General features: G+C 43.5%; 1 protein-coding gene across 6 annotated transcripts in view; it reads right to left on the bottom strand.

The window, feature by feature from the left end:
- Nucleotides 1-22,482, bottom strand: part of LOC121579355 (E3 ubiquitin-protein ligase TTC3) — a 55,588-nt gene that overhangs the window by 13,219 nt on the left and 19,887 nt on the right. For all 6 annotated transcript variants that reach the window (XM_045224264.1, XM_045224268.1, XM_045224267.1 and 3 more), the window contains exons 17-37: nucleotides 22,319-22,403; nucleotides 21,058-21,210; nucleotides 18,778-18,858; nucleotides 18,409-18,518; nucleotides 18,185-18,311; nucleotides 17,932-18,054; nucleotides 17,738-17,839; nucleotides 17,549-17,641; nucleotides 17,057-17,127; nucleotides 16,733-16,869; nucleotides 16,194-16,514; nucleotides 15,709-15,984; nucleotides 15,537-15,583; nucleotides 15,355-15,414; nucleotides 15,192-15,271; nucleotides 14,942-15,097; nucleotides 14,215-14,710; nucleotides 13,940-14,002; nucleotides 12,899-13,048; nucleotides 278-417; nucleotides 69-137 (exon numbers count right to left, since the gene is read on the bottom strand). In XM_045224264.1, coding sequence (XP_045080199.1) covers nucleotides 69-137; nucleotides 278-417; nucleotides 12,899-13,048; nucleotides 13,940-14,002; nucleotides 14,215-14,710; nucleotides 14,942-15,097; nucleotides 15,192-15,271; nucleotides 15,355-15,414; nucleotides 15,537-15,583; nucleotides 15,709-15,984; nucleotides 16,194-16,514; nucleotides 16,733-16,869; nucleotides 17,057-17,127; nucleotides 17,549-17,641; nucleotides 17,738-17,839; nucleotides 17,932-18,054; nucleotides 18,185-18,311; nucleotides 18,409-18,518; nucleotides 18,778-18,858; nucleotides 21,058-21,210; nucleotides 22,319-22,403 — 2,940 coding nt within the window. The remainder of the gene's footprint in view (nucleotides 1-68; nucleotides 138-277; nucleotides 418-12,898; nucleotides 13,049-13,939; nucleotides 14,003-14,214; nucleotides 14,711-14,941; nucleotides 15,098-15,191; nucleotides 15,272-15,354; nucleotides 15,415-15,536; nucleotides 15,584-15,708; nucleotides 15,985-16,193; nucleotides 16,515-16,732; nucleotides 16,870-17,056; nucleotides 17,128-17,548; nucleotides 17,642-17,737; nucleotides 17,840-17,931; nucleotides 18,055-18,184; nucleotides 18,312-18,408; nucleotides 18,519-18,777; nucleotides 18,859-21,057; nucleotides 21,211-22,318; nucleotides 22,404-22,482) is intronic.

The raw sequence follows: 22,482 nt of genomic DNA, 5'->3' as shown, positions 1-22,482 counted from the left end.
CCTAAATGCCACTCATTAGGACGCATGTCAAACCACTGCCGTGTGTTTAGAAACATGTAATAACTTACCTCAGTTCCAGGACATTATTCAGGTGTGTCTCATAGTCCTTGTTCCTCTCACGGATGCTCTTAGAAATGCTGTGGATGGAAAACAAAATTAACAAAAAACGAAAATCAAAGTTTGATCATGTTACAGGTCCCTTTGATGTTCACCCATGGTTCACCCATGTTGCCCATTTGGATATCCACAGGGCAGGGGTAGACTGCCTCGGCCATACCTCTCCTGTGACTCCGCCAGCTCCTTTATCTCAGTCTTTAAGGCCTTCACGGTCTCCTGGTTCTCTTTCTTCTCCTGTTGGTCCTTCTTCACCTCCTCCTCCAGCTTCTGCTGGAACAGGCCCAGCTCTATATGGGTGACCTGGAACACAAAACACACCATCAGTCGCCAGGCAAAGCATCATGGAGGAGCACATCTGCCCACACTAAAACAGCACATTGTTTCAACAGCCCTCTTCCAGACAGAAGTAGGGTGAAGTGTTGCCCATAGACACTGATCTTGGGTCAGTTTTGCATTTCCCCACTAATGGTTAAGGTTAGGATTGGGGGAGCTGATCCTAGATCTGTACTTAGGGAAACTTAGCCCTGGAACCTTCCAGACACCAGTATGGGTATGGAGAGATTTCAGTGCCAGCAGAAATTGTACTTGAATTCCACAATTTTGAATTTCTATTAGGATATTGAATTTAAATGTAATATTGTTTTATTTGAAATACAAAATTGAATCATTGAATTCATAAATTGAATTTGTATTTCATGATTTGAAACTGACTTTAAAGAATATTGCATTCAGTTTTCAAATGTCATTGAATATTCAAGTTAAATATTTATTTATTTATTCAGTTTCAATATGGTAGATATTGCATTCATTTTGTATCAAGTTTCCAAACGATCAAAGTTTCATATACACTATGTATACAAAAGTATGTGGACACCCCTTCAAATTAGTGGAGTCATCATTTCAGACACACCCGTTGCTGACAGGCGTATAAAATTTGAGCACACAGCCATGCAATCTCCATAGACAAACATTGGCAGTAGAATGGCCTTACTGAAGAGCTCAGTGACTTTCAACGTGGCATCGTCATAGGATGCCACCTTTCCAACAAGTCAGTTCGTCAAATTTCTGCCCTGGTCAACTGTAAGTGCTGTTATTGTGAAGTGGAAAGGTCTAGGAACAACAACGGCTCAGCTGCAAAGTGGTAGGCCACACAAGCTCACAGAACAGGACCGTTGAGTGCTGAAGCATGTAAAAATCGTCTGTCCTCGGTTGCTACTAAGGCTGTTGCATGACCATATTACCGCCACACCGGGGGTTCATGAGTCATGAAGGCAGTCAAATTCCACATGACCGTTTAGTCATGGTAATTAGGCTTCTCCAAGCTCTGATGCTGCTGATGGTCATTAGTAGCCTACCAAACTTGCTAACTTCCTGGTACTCAGCACTCTATTGTTCCTATAAATCACTGACATCAATGCAAATGTAATCTAAATCAAAACACATGAGAGCCCATGAGCTCATGTTGTGCAACATTTCAAGAGCCTATACAATTGTGTGAGAAAACAGAGTGATGGGCTCTACTACAAGAGGAGGGTCAGCTTTCAATAGGCTAGGCCTACTATATTTATTTCTCAACTTTCCTAATATTAAGCACATTGGTTATCTTTACAACAGGAGTATAGCCTCCTGGATAGCATGAAAAAACAAACAAGAATTGAACCCTGTGGCACCCCCATAGGTCCAGACAACAGGCCCTCCGATTTGACACATTGAACTCTATCTGAGAAGTAGTTGGTGAAACAGGCGAGGCAGTCATTTGAGAAACCAAGGCTATTTAGTCTGCCAATAAGAATGCGGTGGTTGACAGAGTCGAAAGCCTTGGCCAGGTCGATGAAGACGGCTGCACAGTACTGTCTATTATCGATCGCGGTTATAATATCGTTTAGGACCTTGAGCGTGGCTGAGGTGCACCCATGACCAGCTCGGAAACCGGATTGCATAGCGGAGAAGGTACGGTGGGATTCGAAATGGTCGGTGATCTGTTTGTTAACTTGGCTTTCAAAAACGTTTGAAAGGCAGGGCAGGATGGATATAGGTCTGTAACAGTTTGGATCTAGAGTGTCACCCCCTTTGAAGAGGGGGATGACCGCGGCAGCTTTCCAATCTCTGGGGATCTCAGACGTTACGAAAGAGAGGTTGAAACAGGCTAGTACTAGGGGTTGCGACAATTTCGGCGGCTAGTTTTAGAAAGAAAGGGTCCAGATTGTCTAGCCCAGATGATTTGTAGGGGTCCAGATTTTGCAGCTCTTTCAGAACATCAGCTGTCTGAATTTGTGTGAAGGAGAAGCGGGGGGGACATGGACAAGTTGCAGCGGAGGGTGCAGAGCTGGTGGCCGGGGTAGTGGTAGCCAGGTGGAAAGCATGGCCAGCCGTAGCAAAATGCTTGTTGAAATTCTCGATTATTGTAGATTTATTGGTGGTGATAGTGTTTCCTAGCCTCAGTGCAGTGGGCAGCTGGGAGGAAGTGCTCTTATTCTCCATGGACTTTACAGTGTCCCAAAACTATTTGGAGTTAGTGCTACAGGATGCACATTTCTGTTTGAAAAAGTTAGCCTTTGCTTTCCTAACTGCTTGTGTATATTGGTTCCTAACTTCCCTGAAAAGTTGCATATCGCGGGGGCTATTTGATGCTAATGTAGTACGCCACAGGATGTTTTTGTGCTGGTCAAGGGCAGTCAAGTCTGAGGAGAACCAGGGGCTATATCTGTTCTTAGTTCTGTATTTTTTGAATGGGGCATGTTTATTTAAGATTGAGAGGAAATTACTTTTAAAGAACAACCAGGCATCCTCTACTGACGGAATGAGATCTATATCCATCCAGGATACCTGGGCCAGGTCAATTAGGAAGGCCTGCTCGCTAAAAAGTGTTTTAGGGAGCGTTTGACAGTGATGAGGGGTGGTCGTTTGACCGCGGACCCGTTATGGACGCAGGCAATAAGGCAGTGATCGCTGAGATCCTGGTTGAAGACAGCGGAGGTGTATTTAGAGGGTAAGTTAGTCAGGATGATATCTATGAGGGTACCCATGTTTACGGATTTAGGGTTGTACCTGGTAGGTTCCTTGATCATTTGTGTGAGATTGAGGGCATCTAGTTTGGATTGTAGGATGGCCGGGGTGTTAAGCATATCCCAATTTAGGTCACCAAGCAGTACGAACTCTGAGGATAAATGGGGGGCAATCAATTCACATATGGTGTCCAGGGCACAGCTGGGGGCTGAGGGGAGTCTGTAGCAAGCGGCAACAGTGAGAGACTTATTTCTGGAAAGGTGGATTTTTAGAAGTAGGAGCTCAAACTGTTTGGGCACAGACCTGGATAGTATGATAGAGCTCTGCAGGCTCTCTCTACAGTAGATTGCAACTCCACCCCCTTTGGCAGTTCTATCTAGGCAGAAAATGTTGTAGTTGGGGATGGAAATTTCAGAATTTTTGGTGGCCTTCCTAAGCCAGGATTCAGACACTGCTAGAACATCAGGGTTGGCGGAATGTGCTAACTCAGTGAATAACTCAAACCTAGGAAGGAGGCTTCTGATATTAACGTGCAGAAAACCAAGGCTTTTACGGTTACAGAAGTCAACAAATGATAGCTCCTGGGGAGTAGGAGTGATACTGGAGGCTGCAGGGCCTGGGTTAGCCTCTACATCACCAGAGGAACAGAGGAGGACTAGAAAAAGGATACGGCTAAAGGCTTTGAGAACTGGTCTTCTAGTGCGTTGGGTACAGAGAATAAAGGGGGCAGATTTCCGGGTGTTGTAGAAAAGATTCAGGGCATTATGTACAGACAAGGATATGGAAGGATATGAGTACAGTGGAGGTAAACCTAAGCGTTGGGTAACAATGAAAGAGATAGCATCACTGGAGGCACCGATTTGAGCCGGTCTCGGCGTGTATGGGGGGTGGAACAAAGGAACTATTTGAGGCAGTTTGAGAGGGACTTGGGGTTCTACAGTGAAATAGTACAATAAGAACTAACCCATACAGCAATAGGCTAGGCATATTGACATGGGAGAGAGGCATAACGCAATCACAGGTGTTATTAGAGAGAGCTAAGACAACAACTGGTAATGGCGATAAAGTTTGGGCTGAGGCCAAACAGAATAAACAGGACAGGGTACCGTGTAAAGGAACAGTCCAGCAGGCATCAGCTGTGCAGCTGGGTGATCATAAGGTCCAGTGAACAGCAATATGTGAGTCCGAGAGCAGTTCAAATTGGTGCTTCAGCACAGCGAGCAGGAAGCACGGTTGTAGTTTGTGTGTGCTAGCGGGCCGGGGCTAGCAGATGGATCTTCGTGGTCGTCGCAACGGGAAGCCTGTTGAAACCACAGACGATTACGTCGGCAGACCAGTCGTGATGGATCGGCAGGGCTCCGTGTCGACTCTAGGAGGTCCCGTCCGGTTGACAGAGCGGTAGATAGCCGGGAGATGTGCCTGACTCAAGGCTAGCTCAAGGCTGATTAGCCAACAACAACGTTCATTTGGTTGCAGCTAGCTAGTTGCGATTATCCAGTGATTCAGTGATTCCGGATGAAAATCTGATAGGTTCTGGGTCGATAACTCGCTGTGCAGACAGTGCAGACTGGCCGATAATAGTCCAGGCTAGAGCTGGCTGGTAGGTAGTGCAGGCCACGGACAATGGAGAAAAGCCGCTAACGGTGGCTAATAGCAAGTAGCTAGTTAGCTGGTTAGCTGGCTACTCCCGTCCGGTAGACAGAGAGGTAGATAGCCGGGGCTAGCTCAAGGCTCAAGGCTAACTGGTGTTACGGGGGCAGTGGTGATTAGCCTACAGCAACATCCATTCGACATCCATTCGGTTGCGGCTAGCTAGATCCGGTGTTATGGTCCAGTGATTCAGTTATTCCGGCAGAAAATCCGATGTTCTGGGTGAAAACCGCTAAACGGCGGCTAATAGCAAGTAGCTAGTTAGCTGGCTGGCTAGTTTCAACTGGAGATTCTAGATAAAGGTGAGTAAATAATAGAATCCATTCTGCATTGAGTGAGGCGGGTTGCAGGAAAGTATATTTAGTAGAAGGATGAAAAGTGTGATAGGGAAATATATACGTAAAATACAAAAAACAGGCTATTTACATGGACACACAAGAGAACACGACCGCACTGCTACGCTATCTTGGAGTATCTAAGAGGAAGATTATCTTCCTCAAACTTGAAATTCACGTGCTGCTTATGTATGCCAGTTAGGCTCTACACCTCTTTGTAAAGCGGATTAATGTGCTTAATTTTATGAAGTTATTTGGCCACTTTAGTTGATACAAACTCACTGACACCGCATTCTTATTGGCAGACTAAATAGCCTTGGTTTCTCAAATGACTGCCTCGCCTGTTTCACCAACTACTTCTCAGATATAGTTCAATGTGTCAAATCGGAGGGCCTGTTGTCTGGACCTATGACAGTCTATGGGGGTGCCACAGGGTTCAATTCTTGGGCCGACTCCTTTCTCCGTGTATATCAATGATGTCGCTCTTGCTGCTGGTGACTCTCAGATCCACCTCTACGCAGACGACACCATTTTGTATACATCTGGCCCTTCATTGGACACTGTGTTAACAAACCTCCAAACGAGCTTCAATGCCATTCAACACTCCTTCAGTAGCCTCCAACTGCTCTTAAAACACTCGTAAAACTAAATGCATGCTCTTCAATCGAACGCTGCTGGCACCCGCCCACCCGACTAGAATCACTACTCTCGACAGGTCTGACCTGGAGTATGTGGACAACTACAAATACCTAGGTGTCTGGTTAGACTAAACTCTCCTTCCAGACTCACATTAAGAATCTCCAATCCAAAGTTAAATTTAGAATCGGCTTCCTATTTCGCAACAAAGCCTCCTTCACTCATGCTTCCAAACATGCCCTCGTAAAACTGACTATCCTACCGATCCTTGACTTCGGCAATGTCATTTACAAAATAGCCTCCAACACTCTACTCAGCAAATTGGATGTAGTCTGTCACCAAAGCCCCATATACTACCCACCACTGTGACCTGTACGCTCTTGTTGGCTGGTCCTCACTACATTCTCGTCGCCAAACCCACTGGCTCCAGGCCATCTATAAATCACTGCTAGGCAAATCCCCGCCTTATCTTCGCTCATTGGTCACCATAGCAACACCCATCCGTAGTTTGCGCTCCACCAGGTATATCTCACTGGTCATCCCCAAAGCCAACACCTCCTTTGGCTGCCATTCCTTCCAGTTCTCTGCTGCCAGTGACTGGAACGAACTGCAAAAATCTCTGAAGCTGGAGACTCTCATCTCCCTCACTAACTTTAAGCATCAGTTGTCAGAGCACCTTACCGATCACTGCACCTGTACACAGCCCATCTGAAATTAGCCCACCCAACTACCTCATCCCCATATTGTTATTTATTTTGCTCATTTGCACCCCAGTATCTCTATTTGCACATCATCTCTTGCACATCTATCATTCCAGTGTTAATACTAATTGCAATTATTTTGCACTATAGCCTATTTATTGCCTTACCTCCATAACTTGCTACATTTGCACACACTGTATATATATATTTTCTGTTGTATTTTTGACTTTGTTTTGTTTTACCCCATATGTAACTCTGTTGTTTTTAAATCGCACTGCTTTGCTTTATCTTGGCCAGGTCGCAGTTGTAAATGAGAACTTGTTCTCAACTGGCTTACCTGGTTAAATAAAGGTGAAATACATAAATAAAATCTTCACCATAAAAATGCACCTTTATAATAAAAGCATTACATGCATAATTGCATTCGCGGTCACTTTTGATAAATGGTGTTTTCCGCTAATGGAATATTCGCGCTTATAGCCTACTGCCATGCGAGCATTGCTGCGCTTATAATGTGAAGAAATAGCCTAATAGTTTATCAACATTTTAAGCTAAAATGTTCTGATCTGTTGCGTCAGCCACATTGCGTAAAACATTTTTTTTGATGCTAGTGGTTGTATTAATTTGGGATCTGTCGCATCCCACAACTGTCCCAGACTATGTTTGGAATATTTATTTCTCGCACAGAATATGTCGACCTTTGTACTATGGGGCATAGTAGATTGACATAGGCTAGTGCTTTTGCTGTTTGTTTGGCCTACTCATCTTGTTGGCTGATGAAAAGTAAATGTGGACAGTTCTTCAAATATCTTCAATATGCCCCTCGGAATTGGAAAAGGACGTGCGCAGTTGCGTCCCAGGTGTGTCTGTCGTCACTTGTAGCTTGTGAGAATGACCCGATCACATGATGTAGCGCGCAGCACTTAGAGAGAAGGGTACAACAGCCACTGGCCGCAAACGGCATAGATTTTTTTAGGGTGCGTTAAGGCCACACAAAGGGGATGCCGCCGTGAAATTCTAGGCATTATCAAGTGCTTGTCAAATTGTGAATGAGTCACTGATGTAGTGTGTACAGCCTGCACAAAAAACTAAGCAGAGCTCATGCCTTTCAAGCAACTTTTTTCAAATCATTAGTCACATCATGCAGCCTTACAATGTATAAAAAATCGAAACATATTGCCCAACGTTTGTACAACTAAAGTTACATTAACAACTCTAAATTAAGCATATAGGAATACCTATTTCTTTGTTAAACGCTCAACATAGAACAGCCGCAAGTGCGCATTCCCCTCAAATTGTTTGGAGCTTTGTTCAATTGTATTCTTCATACTATAAAATATTGCCACGGAATTCTAAGCAAATCTTGTCTGCTAAATGAACTTGTGTAGCCCACAGCCATTTAGCATAGCCATATCAGGACAACTCAAGAGTATGCTATTCTGTTCTTCTGAAATATACATTTGTCACGATTATTTAGACCGGTCTAAAATACAGTGAGGGAAAAAAGTATTTGATCCCCTGCTTATTTTGTACGTTTGCCCACTGACAAAGAAATGATCAGTCTGGCTCCCATGTGTCTTTTATACAGGTAACAAACTGAGATTAGGAGCACACTCTTAAAGGGAGTGCTCCTAATCTCAGCTTGTTACCTGTATAAAAAGACACCTGTCCACAGAAGCAATCAATCAATCAGAGTTCTCCAAGGATGTCAGGGACAAGATTGTAGACCTACACAAGGCTGGAATGGGCTACAAGACCATCGCCAAGCAGCTTGGTGAGAAGGTGACAACAGTTGGTGCGATTATTCGCAAATGGAAGAAAAACAAAAGAACTGTCAATCTCCCTCGGCCTGGGGCTCCATGCAAGATCTCACCTCGTGGAGTTGCAATGATCATGAGAACGGTGAGGAATCAGCCCAGAACTACACAGGAGGATCTTGTCAATGATCTCAAGGCAGCTGGGACCATAGTCACCAAGAAAACAATTGGTAACACACTACACAGTGAAGGACTGAAATCCTGCAGCGCCCGCAAAGTCCCCCTGCTCAAGAAAGCACATATACAGGGCCGTCTGAAGTTTGCCAATTAACATCTGAATGATTCAGAGGAGAACTGGGTGAAAGTGCTGTGGTCAGATGAGACCAAAATCGAGCACTTTGGCATCAACTCAACTCGCTGTGTTTGGAGGAGGAGGAATGCTGGACAACTTCACCGCATCAAAGGGACGATGGATGGGGCCATGTACCATCAAATCTTGGGTGAGAACCTCCTTCCCTCAGCCAGGGCATTGAAAATGGGTCGTGGATGGGTATTCCAGCATGACAATGACCCAAAACACACGGCCAAGGCAACAAAGGAGTGGCTCAAGAAGAAGCACATTAAGGTCCTGGAGTGGCCTAGCCAGTCTCCAGACCTTAATCCCATAGAAAATCTGTGGAGGGAGCTGAAGGTTCGAGTTGCCAAACGTCAGCCTCGAAACCTTAATGACTTGGAAAGATCTGCAAAGAGGAGTGGAACAAATCCCTCCTGAGATGTGTGCAAACCTGGTGGCCAACTACAGGAAACATCTGACCTCTGTGATTGCCAACAAGGGTTTTGCCACCAAGTACTAAGTCATGTTTTGCAGAGGGGGTCAAATACTTATTTCCCTAATTAAAATGCAAATCAATTTATAACATTTTTGACATGCGTTTTTCTGGATTGTTGTTATTCGGTCTCTCACTGTTCAAATAAACCTACCATTAAAATTATAGACTGATCATGTCTTTGTCAGTGGGCAAACATACAAAATCAGCAGGGGATCAAATACTTTTTTCCCTCACCGTAAATAATGGATTTATTGTGAAGGTGTAGGCTATATTACATTATTTATTAGACTTGATCAAATGTAGATGTTCCAAAAGGTCTGCATCAGTGGCTTGTAGGCTGTGTGTGGAAGCCAGGATATGCTAAATGTGTTTGTTAATTAATGGTCAATTACTATGAGACCTACAGTTATTTGCTTGACAATCAACGGATGACGAAATTTCGTGACCGCCACAGCCCTAGTTGCAACACTCACTACAGAGTTCCAAACAGTCTCTGGAACATCAGCACAATAACTGTTCGTCGGGAGCGTCATGAAATGGGTTTCCATGGCAGAGCAGCTGCGCACAAGCCTAAGATCACTATGCGCAATATCAAGCGTCGGCTGGAGTGGTGTAAATCTCGCCGCCATTGGACTATGGAGCAGTAGAAACGTGTTCTCTGGAGTGATGAATCATGCTTCACCATCTGGCAGTCCGAAGGACGAATCTGGGTGCAGGCGGATGCCAGGAGAATGCTACCTGCCCCAATGCATAGTGCCAACTGTAAAGTATGGTGGAGGAGGAATAATGGTCTGGGGCTGTTTTTGGGCTAGGCCCCTTAGTTCCAGTGAAGGGAAATCTTAACGCTACAGCATACAATTACATTCTAGATGATTCTGTGCTTCCAACTTTGTGGCAACAGTTTGGGGAAGGCCCTTTCCTGTTTCAGCATGACAATGCCCCCGTACACAAAGCGAGGTCCATACAGAAATAGTTTGTCGAGATCGGTGTGGAAGATCTTGACTGGCTGCACAGAGCCCTGACCTCAACCCCACCGAACACCTTTGGGATGAATTAGAACACTGACTGCGAGCCAGGCCTAATCGCCCAACATCAGTGCTCGACCTCACTAATGCTCGTGGCTGAATGGAAGCAAATACAATTATGGTCTAAGGCACTGCATCGCAGTGTTAGCTGTGCTACTAGAGATCCTGGTTCGAATCCAGGCTCTGTCGTAGCCGGCCGCGACCGGGAGACCCATGGGGCGGCGCACAATTGGCCCAGCGTCATCCAGGGTAGGGGATGGAATGGCCGGGAGGGATGTAGCTCAGTTGGTAGAGCATGGCGTTTGCAACGCCAGGGTTGTGGGTTCGATTCCCACGGGGGACCAGTATGAAACATTTGTTTGTATACACTCACTAACTGTAAGTCGCTCTGGATAAGAGCGTCTGCTAAATGACTAAAATGTAAATGTATTTGTCACATGCGCCGAATACAACAGGTGTAGACCTTACCGTGAAATGCTTACTTACAAGCCCTTAACCAACAATGCAGTTCAAGAAATAGAGTTAGGAAAATATTTACTAAATAAACTAAAGTAAAAAATAAAACAATAATGAGGCTATATACAGGGGGTACCAGTTGGTCGAGGTAAATTTGTACATGTAGGTAGGGGTAAAGTGACTATGCATAGATAATAAACAGCGAGTAGCAGCGGGGGGATCAATGTAAATAGTCCGGGTGGCCATTTTATCTTTTCAACATCTAGTGGACAGCCTTCCCAAAAGAGAGGAGGCTGTTATAGCAGCAAAGGAATGAGATGTTGGACAAGCAGGTGTCCACATACTTGGTCATGTAGTGTATATTCAACTTCTCAGATGCATTCAGATTTCGTTTTCAAATTCAGTTCTCTAAATTCAGATTCAAAACCAAGAGACAACATCTTGGTACTTTGCCAGCCAGGAAAGGTAGAGGAGAACAGATAGCATCAAATGCTCACTGTGGTAAATAGAAACTTCTGGTGGTTTCTGAAGCCAATGTGGCATGTTAAATGTATTTTCTTCCAATGAATTTGGCTCTAGCATTTGAACCGTTTTGGCTATGATCTATTGTGACATCATTCCTGAAAGCTAAGACTCTCTGGAGCATGGACATGCTGTCTGATCCCCTCTGATGATCACAGGCTGCGTTATAAGGGAGTGTAAAAAATGTTTTTGCCCCCATAAGAATATAGTTTAAATACAATGCAAGTTTACTTTCAATCCGTCTATCTGCATATTTCAAGAAATGGCATATGAGGGTGCGGTGAAATACCCAATGGACCATACTTTTCTCGTCAATTACTTTGAAAAAACATTTATATCAAAAATGGAAAACAAATGATACTCCATCACTACGACAGTAGATGAATCAAATTTATTATTTAAATATTTAAAAGGTGTGGGCTACAGAGAAAAATAGAACAGTGCAATTTGACACCATATGGCATAGAGTGCTACAAGCACTGTAAAGTTCCAGGCGATGAAGGAGAGTGTGGTTATGAGACATACGTGATATGTATGGCTGCGGTGGGAACATGTGGGTCTGAGCAAACATTGATGTTTGTTGAAATTTGTGTGCATCTGTCTTTTGTTTCTGTATGGTTGTTTGAAAATAAACATTTTACATTTACATTTACGTCATTTAGCAGACGCTCTTATCCAGAGCGACTTACAGTTAGTGCATACATTATTCTTTTTAATTTTCATACCCCATGGGAATCGAACCCACAACCCTGGCGTTGCAAACGCCATGCTCTACCAACTGAGCTACCTCCCTGCCGGCCATTCCCTCCCCTACCCTGGACGACGCTGGGCCAATTGTGCGCCGCCCCATTGGTCTCCCGGTTGCGGCCGGCTACAGCAGAGCCTGGATTCGAACCAGGATCTCTAGTGGCACAGCTAGCACTGCGATGCAGTGCCTTAGACCACTGCGCCACTCGGGAGATTTAAACACCATACCACTCCCTATTTAATCTTGCTCTTGTGATTAACTGGGTTCAAACCAGGTCTCCTGCATGTACAAGACTGTTAGCCCACTTAGCTAAAGCCTATAGAGGTATGTTCAGGAAGTTCATGTAAAGGACGACACGCTGCTTGCTTAACGAGTACCACAATTGATTCAGCACATATGGAGACTCAAACTGAGGACTTCTGCCTCAAAACACACATATGCATTCTGTGGAAGAGGAACATTTAATTTATTATCTTAAATTAGAACTCCCTTCTAACGCAGCCTGTGATCATCATAGATGGGAACAGAAAGCACATCCATGCTCCAGTCTCTTAGCTTTCAGGATAGCTTACAGCCATAGCGGTTCAAACACTAGAGCTAAATTCATAGGAAGAAAATAAATTAAACATGCCACAATGGCTTCAGAAAAGTCTGTTTACCACAGAGAGCATTTGAGTCTCTGTTCTCCTCTACCTTTGCTGGCTGGCAAAGTACCAGGATGTTGTCTCTGGTTCTGAATTTAGAGAACAGAACTTAAACTAAATCTGAATGCATCTGAGAAGTTGAATATGAAACTTTGAAATTATAGTTTGTAAACTTGATACACAAGACAATGAATGCAATATCTACCATATTAATATATACATATTTAACTTGAATATTCAATTACATTTAAATTGAATTTTGAAAAACTGAATGCAATATTCATTCAATTCAGTTTCAAATCATGAAATACAAGTTCAATTTATTAATTCAATTACTCAATTTGTGCATTAAACATTCAAAAATATGAAATTCAAATTCAATATCCTAATACAAATAAAAAAAGGATAGAATTAAAATACAATTTCTGCTGGCACTGAAATCGCTCCATATATGAGAGTACTCCTCCCTACCTGTATTAAACGGTTGATTTCCTCTAGCTCTCCTTCTAGGGCAGAGATCTCCTTTAGGCGTCTTTGCTTCACAGAGTCGTAGTCCTGCTTTATTTGCTGGATCTGCTGCTCAAACTCTGCATTACTCTTCTCTTTCTTGGACAGGTCTCCCTGGAACGTGGAAACATGCATAATTTAAAAAGGTCAATTTGATCGAGCACAATACTATACTAGGTGCAAAGGTATAGGCTTATTAGGGAAGGGAAAGGGGATACCTAGTCAGTTGCACAACAACGCATTGAACCGAAATGTGTCTTCCGCACTTAACCCAACCCCTCTGAATCAGAGGCTTATTAGGTAGGCTTTTATTAGCCTTAAGGCGTCCACATGCTTCCCAGCCGAAACAGTTTGGTAGAGTTTGTGCTTACATAATGACATTTTGTGACGTTTGTTTTGGACTTTAGTGAGGGTTCTCTCGGCTGTTCGGGCACACTATTTTTTCTGGAGGCAAGATTAAGTTTGGAGCCGAAGTCTACGCCCCTTCTTTGGTGATTGGTCAACAGTAGGGATTCAATGAGACCACTTGTTTTCATGTATATTTTTATCGAAAAATACTGCACCAAACATCTTAGTTAGCTGTAAAATTGCGCGACTAAGATCTCTTCGGCAAAAACGTCAAAATGAATGAGATTTTGAGGAAGTGTATACTGGCTACGGCGTGTGTCAAAATGGACAAACAGTACTATTGCCGATTTTGTTTCTTGTTTTTTCAAATGAAGGTCTTTTAAGGGAGTATGTGAGCACACTCGTTCGGTGTGGTCTAACCGAATTCGGCTAGGCGCTAGCCGAACTGAAGCACTTTAACGCCTTTAGGCTTCGATATGCTTATCAGAGTGTTGGGCGAGTAACCCAATGTCTCTGGTTTGAATCCCTGAGCAGACTAGGTGATAAATCTGTCCATGTGCTTTTGAACAAGGCACTTAACCCTAATTGCTCCTGTAGGTCACTCTGGATAAAAGCATCTGCTAAATGACTTAAATGTAGGTATTTTAAAAAACTCACATTATTCCCTTCAAAAGGCTCTGTGTTAACAGCCACTTCACTCAAGGCGACACAAGTTGATACCTACAGAAAGAACAAACATGAGACATTACATTGGCAGCCCAATTCTGATATTTTTTTCCACCAATTGGTCTTTAACCTGTCACAGATCTTTTCACATCAGATCTTCTGACCAATTAGTGAACAAAAGATCAGAATTGGGCTACATGTGTAAACGCAGCCACTTGGTCTTGTGATCATAGAAACTTTCAAATTGAATGAGGACAATTCCCCACCTGTACTTCTGCTGCAGTCTTTCCAGGTGCCTCGACTCCCTTTTCCTCTACATCTCTAATATAAAGGTCAAGATCCTCAAGGTTATTTGGATAATGGTTATCATATGACTTGTCCAATGGAGTTCCAATGGCCAGGTTAGGCCACACAGGGATAATAGCAATAGGCTCATCATAATCCCTAGTTCCAGAATCTTGGGAGTTTGGGAGAAACGCCATAGCAGAAGGGTTTAGGGAGAGTCTGTTGGGGATATCCCCTATGAAGTCCAGATTGTCCATTCTGTGAGTGTTGGCATCCTGCAGTGACACGGCGTGTTTCATAAGGCCCAGGAGGTTGTCAGTCATGACGAAGCGCAGCGATTCGAGGAGGAAAGGCTTCAGGCCACCGGCCTCCTGGATCTTTTGCTGGGCGTCGGGAGGGAAGTTGTCCAGCTCGCCCACCAGCAGGGGGTCCTGGGCCTTCAGGGGACCGTATTCCTCCAGGATCTGGGCAAAGTAGCTGGGAGGAAAGATGCAGACATGCAGGTTAGAGGAGCCAGAGGCCATACACACAGGACAAATATGGATCAGCATGACATCTGAATATACAATGAAAACACAATACTTCAGGTCAATTGCTTGGACTTTGAGTCCTCATGAGTCATGATAAAAGTTATAACACACACACATTTTTAGCAGACTAAGACCCTGTTGTCCAATTCCCAAAGGAGAAACACTTGTACAAACTTACTCATACAAACTCTCCTTAGTCAGGTCAGGGTTGTTGTCCAATATTCTCTTGTAGTGGCTACTGCGGCTGCCATTGTTGTACTGTCCCTCAAACTCTGTCACCTGATCACGAAGATGACTGGGAACGCTGAATGGGTCACTGGGGTCAAGAAACATTCTGCCGAAATAAATTATGACCTGGTGAGAACAAGCTGGGGGTTGTCAATGGACAGATTTAACGATGATTGTGTTCTACTGATTAGACAACTTACAAAGAGTCCTCCTCTAAAAAATCCTCGTCCTCATCCTCTCTTGAGGTACCACCTCTCATTCCCGACAGGACAATAACCGACTGAGAAAAATAAAATAATTAGATTGATGTCCAGAAGACACACAATTGCCTCTCTTTCTTTAGGTTTAAGTCATAATGCTCACCGCCTTTGGCTCCTTCTGCTTCTTTTTGCGATTTCTGTTCTTAGTCTTAATAGGGTATTTCTGAAATAAAATGAGTGAAGTTTGATGATTGGTCAAAGTTAAAATCAATATGCCTTGGTTCAAATGCAACACCAACAGACAAAAAGTTTGCTTCAGTGTGGCATCCAACAATCAATACTTACAATTGTATTTTCATTCTCTGTCTTTTTAATCACTAAACAACGCCCATCTGAAAGAACAGTAAAGTTAAGACAACTGGAAACAAAGCACAACAGCAGCACAACATATTCCAATTTTAGCCTCAAGGGGACTTTTCCCCTGTTAAGGAGGGTGCGTGGGGGTCCAACCGCTTACCCATTATTTCAAAATAGTCATCCAACGCAGCATGGCAGGAGGCGTACTGGTCTCTGTGCTCCTCCAAAGTCCAGATAAACAGCCTCATCTCCTGGGGAGGGGCCTGCTTTAGGTACTCCGTTACAGTCAGACCAAGACGGCTAAAAAACTCAGGCATGGTCCCAAACTTCTCTATGAGCATGTCCTGCAGGGGGGCAAAATGTAGCAAAGGAGCTAGGTCCAGCTGCTCCAGGTGGTCTGCATAACGGTCAATGAACAGTCCAGCTGCATTCAGACCTGTGAAGTACATCAGGGGAGGAAAAGGGAAATTAGCCAAGATGGCACAAAGCATAAAGTCATGCCGATTTGTGTTGCTGCAGAGTACTTGAATAGAACCAGTAATCTAGTTGTGAGGGTACACAAGTATGCAGCTGGGAGGTTAGCATTGCTCTTCAATACACAAGTTGAAGTCCTGATTACCAGGAGAAAATGTAATGTGTGCTGACCTGAGCTGTCCAGTTGGTGGGCCCAGTCGTGCAGCTTGGGGCTGGTGTCCAGGCAGCCGCTCAGGCTGTGGATAAAGATGCGGGCCCACACCCGGTTCTTCCTTTCCAGGAGGAGCTCCACCACATCCCCCAGCGTCTCCGGCTGCCTCCCAGCATACGACATGCCCAGTTCGCTTCCCTTGATCCGGTCCATGTCCATCCATGGCTTAAGGTTCTTCATCAACACAGAGATGTTGTGGCTCTTGTCCCTGAACAGATCCTTGCTATCGCTGATCTGAAGCAGAACACGGTCCCCGTAAGACAGCCAGGTGGGGGATGAAGCTGGAGAAGGGTGTTAAACAGTTAGGAATTGAGGATACTGTGACAGAGAAGCTGGTATGTGGTCAGAACAGAGTTTGGAATGTAACAGTGATGTGGATTGCATCATGCATTTAGTAGTCACACCTTCACATTCTTTAAGGGTGAAGTCAGTGAAACTGGTTCCTTTGGAAAGGAGAATGTACATCTGGTGGACTATAATAAATGTAAGATGTCTGTACCCTTCTGTTCTACGACAATGGTCTCCCGGTTCTCCAAAGGCATCTGATCATTCTTGTCTTGCGTAGTCAGAGAAGCATCTTGCCTACATTGCTTCCGTCTGATCTTACGATCCTCTTTGGATTTCAACTTCTTGAGACTGGCAAACAAAATGAAATTAAAAACATTAAGATACAGAAACAATTGTGATGGTAGTAATAGTACTGCCTTGGTTAAAGATTTGCTTGACATACAAATCTTTGATGTGCTCAGTCTGCAGTTTGATAAATTGCATTGGGTATGGACATGTAGAGAAACTTCAGCACAAAAATGTTGGTTCAACTCACCTTGAACATTTCTGATTTACTCTCAATTTTGCTGTACCTCTATGTTTTTCAATAGATGCTAAAGACACAAACTAAAGACACAGAATAATAGACTCATTAATGTGATATAAAATGGCGATGACATTTAAAGATGCACTATGCAGAAATCGATCCGCCATTTCCTGGTTGCAAAAATTCTAATTGTTTGCTTAATTTCAGTTTGTGACAATACAAGCAAGTATAGTGTAGAGAACCATTGTACCATCTAAACCGCTGTTAAATATATTTTCCATAACCAAAAATATTGTATTTTCAGCTGTTGTACAAAACCGAAAGTAAAATTAAACTTAGCGGGAAGCATAGAAATAGCGCACATAGAACATATCTACCGCTTCTTAGACTTGCTTTCAGTGAAAATGACAGATCTATAACACACAGTTCTATGTGAATTGCCCAAAAAGTTACATATTGTAGCTTTAATAATAACATGCCAACATTAGAGAAATTCCTTACCTCACATTTGACAAGCCCTGTTGAACCATATATTTTAATATGACAGATTCTACCCCCACATTCTGGAGTAAAGCAAATTTCCTGCAGGAAATCCTGTGGGTAAAAACAGACATGAGTATACTAGCGGCAAGAGTGACGTAAAAGAAAATTGGTGTGCACTTGAACTTGAAGGTTGCAAATAGATGTTACCTTTTCATTCTTATCAGAGAATGCTGTTACTTTCAACTTCTTCCAACAGCTGATATGGTACTCCACTTTGCAGCTTTGGCAGCAAACCACCCGAATGAAACCCTATGAGTAAAGACGGAGGTATGAGTGTTTAGTGAACATGTTAGGTCTGACTTTCATGGAGGCAACTTAGGTTGATCACATTTGTCATTTACCTTAAAATCTGGATCTGTGAAGTAGATTTCCATTTTGGAATGGCCATGGCAATTCTGATGCCGACAAATGGCATCTGGTTTAGGTGGAAATTTGCACATCTCTATGGATTCCTCTAGCAGCTCCTGGTTTGGGGTTAAAATTAAAATAAAAAACAGAACAAAATCAAAACCACAGCAAGCAATGACATTTCCTGCCTCATTTCAACAGTTGATTTGAACCAAAACCCAAGTAAGATCATAAATGAGAACGTACCTTGAAATAGTCCAGCTTAGTCTCCTCAACAATAGCTGTTGTGGTGGGCCAAGTCAGTTTACCAGGTGTTATCTTCTTCTTAACCATTTGCATAGAATTAGAAAACTGTTCCAGAGCAATTGGAAATCTACAGGGGGGGAGGAAAAAAACATTTGTAAGTATACCCTGTGACGTGCACCTATAATTTCAGAGTGCTCTATAAACATGATCCCATCTGTAACTACCGGTTCTCCTTCTGATACACCTTTCCAATGCCGTAAAAAACCAGACACTGAAACTTCCTCTCTTCAAAGGTTTTGATCTTGTCAAAGTCCCTTTGAGCTTCAGCAAGTTCCTAAATAGAAGAAGAAAAAAAAACAGTACAAAGCCTGATTGTGGTTGAGACCATATCAAAACACTTATAATATGCCATTAAGCAGACGCTTTGCGACTTGCAGTCATGCGTGCATACATTTTAAATATGGGTGGTCCCGGGAATTGAACCCACTACCCTGGAGTTACAAGCGCCATGCTCTACCAACTGAGCTACAAAGGACCACTTGAAAAGCATAGTAGCCTTCCTTGGTAGCTAGCGATCACACAAAGTTTCTTACCTCAGGTTGACCAATCTCTAACAGAGCTGAGGCATGGCCATAAATCAGCACAACTTGGTCAAGAGCACAGAGGCCAAGTTCCTGGGGAGGAGAAAAAAGTGAATTAGCTGCTAGCTAAATTAGACAATGGCTAGTTAGCTTGCTAATGCAACTGATACTGTATTTGAAAACAGGCAAGGTAACCTTGTTAGCAAGCTAGCAAATATTAGCAAACATGCTTGCAAGCTAGCTAAATTGTGTTGGCTAGCTAGCTCCTGCAGTTGCTCACCAATCCACACCAAACCAAACAATTTGCAAGGCTCGTCGTTCACTCAACGGACTTAGCAAAAAATTAAAAATACATTCAGTCAAGCTAGCCTGGTAGCTGGCCAGACTAACTAAAACATGTGACTACAGGGGTTTGTATACATCACGTTCCAAAACACAGCTTTAACTAGCCAAGTTGCAATAATTTGACCTACTCTACAAACATTAGCACAGTAAACTGACATCGATATATACACTGCTCAAAAAAATAAAGGGAACACTTAAACAACACAATGTAACTCCAACTCAATCACACTTCTGTGAAATCAAACTGTCCACTTAGGAAGAAACACTGATTGACAATACATTTCACATGCTGTTGTGCAAATGGAATAGACAACAGGTGGAAATTATAGGCAATTAGCAAGACACCCCCAATAAAGGACTGGTTTTGCAGGTGGTGACCACAGACCACTTCTCAGTTCCTATGCTTCCTGGCTGATGTTTTGGTCACTTTTGAATGCTGGCGGTGCTTTCACTCTAGTGGTAGCATGAGACGGAGTCTACAACCCACACAAGTGGCTCAGGTAGTGCAGCTCATCCAGGATGGCACATCAATGCGAGCTGTGGCAAGAAGGTTTGCTGTGTCTGTCAGCGTAGTGTCCAGAGCATGGAGGCGCTACCAGGAGACAGGCCAGTACATCAGGAGACGTGGAGGAGGCCGTAGGAGGGAAACAACCCAGCAGCAGGACCGCTACCTCCGCCTTTGTGCAAGGAGGAGCACTGCCAGAGCCCTGCAAAATGACCTCCAGCAGGCCACAAATGTGCATGTGTCTGCTCAAACGGTCAGAAACAGACTCCATGAGGGTGGTATGAGGGCCCGACGTCCACAGGTGGGGGGTTGTGCTTACAGCCCAACACCGTGCAGGACGTTTGGCATTTGCCAGAGAACACCAAGATTGGCAAATTCGCCACTGGCGCCCTGTGCTCTTCACAGATGAAAGCAGGTTCACACTGAGCACATGTGACAGACGTGACAGAGTCTGGAGACGCCGTGGAGAACGTTCTGCTGCCTGCAACATCCTCCAGCATGACCGGTTTTGCGGTGGGTCAGTCATGGTGTGGGGTGGCATTTCTTTGGGGAGCCGCATAGCCCTCCATGTGCTCGCCAGAGGTAGTCTGACTGCCATTAGGTACCGAGATGAGATCCTCAGACCCCTTGTGAGAACATATGCTGGTGCAGTTGGCCCTGGGTTCCTCCTAATGCAAGACAATGCTAGACCTCATGTGGCTGGAGTGTGTCAGCAGTTCCTGCAAGAGGAAGGCATTGATGCTATGGACTGGCCCGCCCATTCCCCAGACCTGAATCCAATTGAGCACATCATGTCTCGCTCCATCCACCAACGCCACGTTGCACCACAGACTGTCCAGGAGTTGGCGGATGCTTTAGTCCAGGTCTGGGAGGAGATCCCTCAGGAGACCATCCGCCACCTCATCAGGAGCATGCCCAGGCGTTGTAGGGTGGTCATACAGGCACGTGGAGGCCACACACACTACTGAGCCTCATTTTGACTTGTTTTAAGGACATTACATCAAAGTTGGATCAGCCTGTAGTGTGGTTTTCCACTTTAATTTTGAGGGTGACTCCAAATCCAGACCTCCATGGGTTGATAAATTTGATTTTCATTGATAATTTTTGTGTGATTTTGTTGTCAGCACATTCAACTATGTAAAGAAAAAAGTATTTAATAAGATTATTTCATTCATTCAGATCTAGGATGTGTTATTTTAGTGTTCCCTTAATTTTTTTGAGCAGTGTATATTTATTTATTTTTGGTTGAGAAAATAACCCTCCTAAACAGTTTCTCTAAACAAAGCCCAGTTTCCTGTTATGCTGCACCTTTCCTATTGCACATATCTTCTGAATGCGGTTTTGCCAAGGAGTACAGATTGAGCTGAAGTTGCCCCACTTCCTTTACCACACTTCTCTAAATGGTTTCACTGATGGTGGGAGGGACAGGCTTTGTGCCGTACCTTTGGTGTGCTGGTCTCCAGGATGACGAGGGCCTGGGAGAAGGCCTGCTCTGCGTTGCGGCATCGCTGGTCGGCCAGGGCCGTGTGGGCATCCTGCACAGCTGACACCAGCAAGTCCCGCATACTGGGGTCTCCGGATCTGCCTAATATCATCTGAGTGATAATAATGTAAGCATACTGTGATCATCTGAGTAAATAATGTAAGCATACTGTGTCCATAATAAGTATATAGGTTGTATGTTGGGAGCTTTTGGGAAAGAGCACAGTTAGAAAGATATGGCATATAGAAGCAAACCGGATGGACATCATGAAAATGATCGGAGAGGTTGAGAGTAGAAGTAGTTCAGGAGCAAAAAAAATAATATATATAATAGAATTATTGTAAAATTAACTCTGTCCATAAGGTGTAGATAGTAAGTATAGATCGGAAGTAGAGGCCTGGGCATTGTTGTTCACTAATTTACTCCAAGTAGGGAAAGGATGGCGGGGTTGAAAAGTAATAAAGGGGAGTATATATATAAAAAAACATGGGGGATTGGAAGTGATGCAGACAATTACATTGATAGAAGATACAATCTGCAATATTAAGCTGATCCATCCCCCAAAAATTTTTTTAAATAAAAATTAACAAAAATGCAAAAAAAAAAAAATTGTTTTTAAAAATTATCTGAGTGGGAAGGGGTATCCATGAGTCACTAATAACCTGCAAAGTTGTTTCGAAACACACATTTATAGGTGAAAACTACTTCAGGAAATCATGCATCAGCCTAGTTGACATGTTCTTTGTGGTAAAAAGGACCCAATTAAATGGGATGAATATAAAATCTGTTTCAGAGCCAGGGAGATAGTGGGTTAGCGGGAGGAGGAGAGGCCACAGTATATTTTGATAATGAAGGGCATACCATTTGTGAGGGGGAAAGTTAAAGTTATGGCAGGAAATTAGAGTCAGGAAATGCATCCAACATTTGTTTGGTGTTGTGATATCAAATGTGAAATTCTATTTCAGAGGGGTATACTACAAAGCAGGATCAATGAGTTAGTCAGCTAACTTTGATAAACCAGAAATAACTTGATTTTCTGAAAGCTATAAACTTGTGTTTTTGGTTGTCGAGTCAGTTAGACCATGACCATTCCAAGGTAATCTTCCTAAAAAAATAAGTTATTTCAGAATATTTAGGTCTGTTACCTCAGATTCTGCTTTGTAGTATACCCCTCTGAGCTGTAACATCATGACATCGTTGTCACAAGAACAAATCTGTACCTTTGAATGCTGGTTTCTGCTCTTCCCTTTCGGTTTCTCTGAAGCGATGGGCTCTGATTTGCTGCTCTTTTTATCAGCCATTTGACTGAAAATAAAAAACTGATTATAGTATTTTTCATACTTTTTCGAGTAGCCTACTGTAGTTAATTGCAGAGTACACAAAT

The sequence above is a fragment of the Coregonus clupeaformis genome, chromosome 13 (genome assembly GCF_020615455.1).
Source record: "Coregonus clupeaformis isolate EN_2021a chromosome 13, ASM2061545v1, whole genome shotgun sequence".
In the NCBI taxonomy this organism is placed as follows: Eukaryota; Metazoa; Chordata; class Actinopteri; order Salmoniformes; family Salmonidae; genus Coregonus; species Coregonus clupeaformis.
The sequence above is the reverse complement of the archived record's forward strand: the minus strand, read 5'-3'. Positions and strand labels throughout refer to the sequence as shown.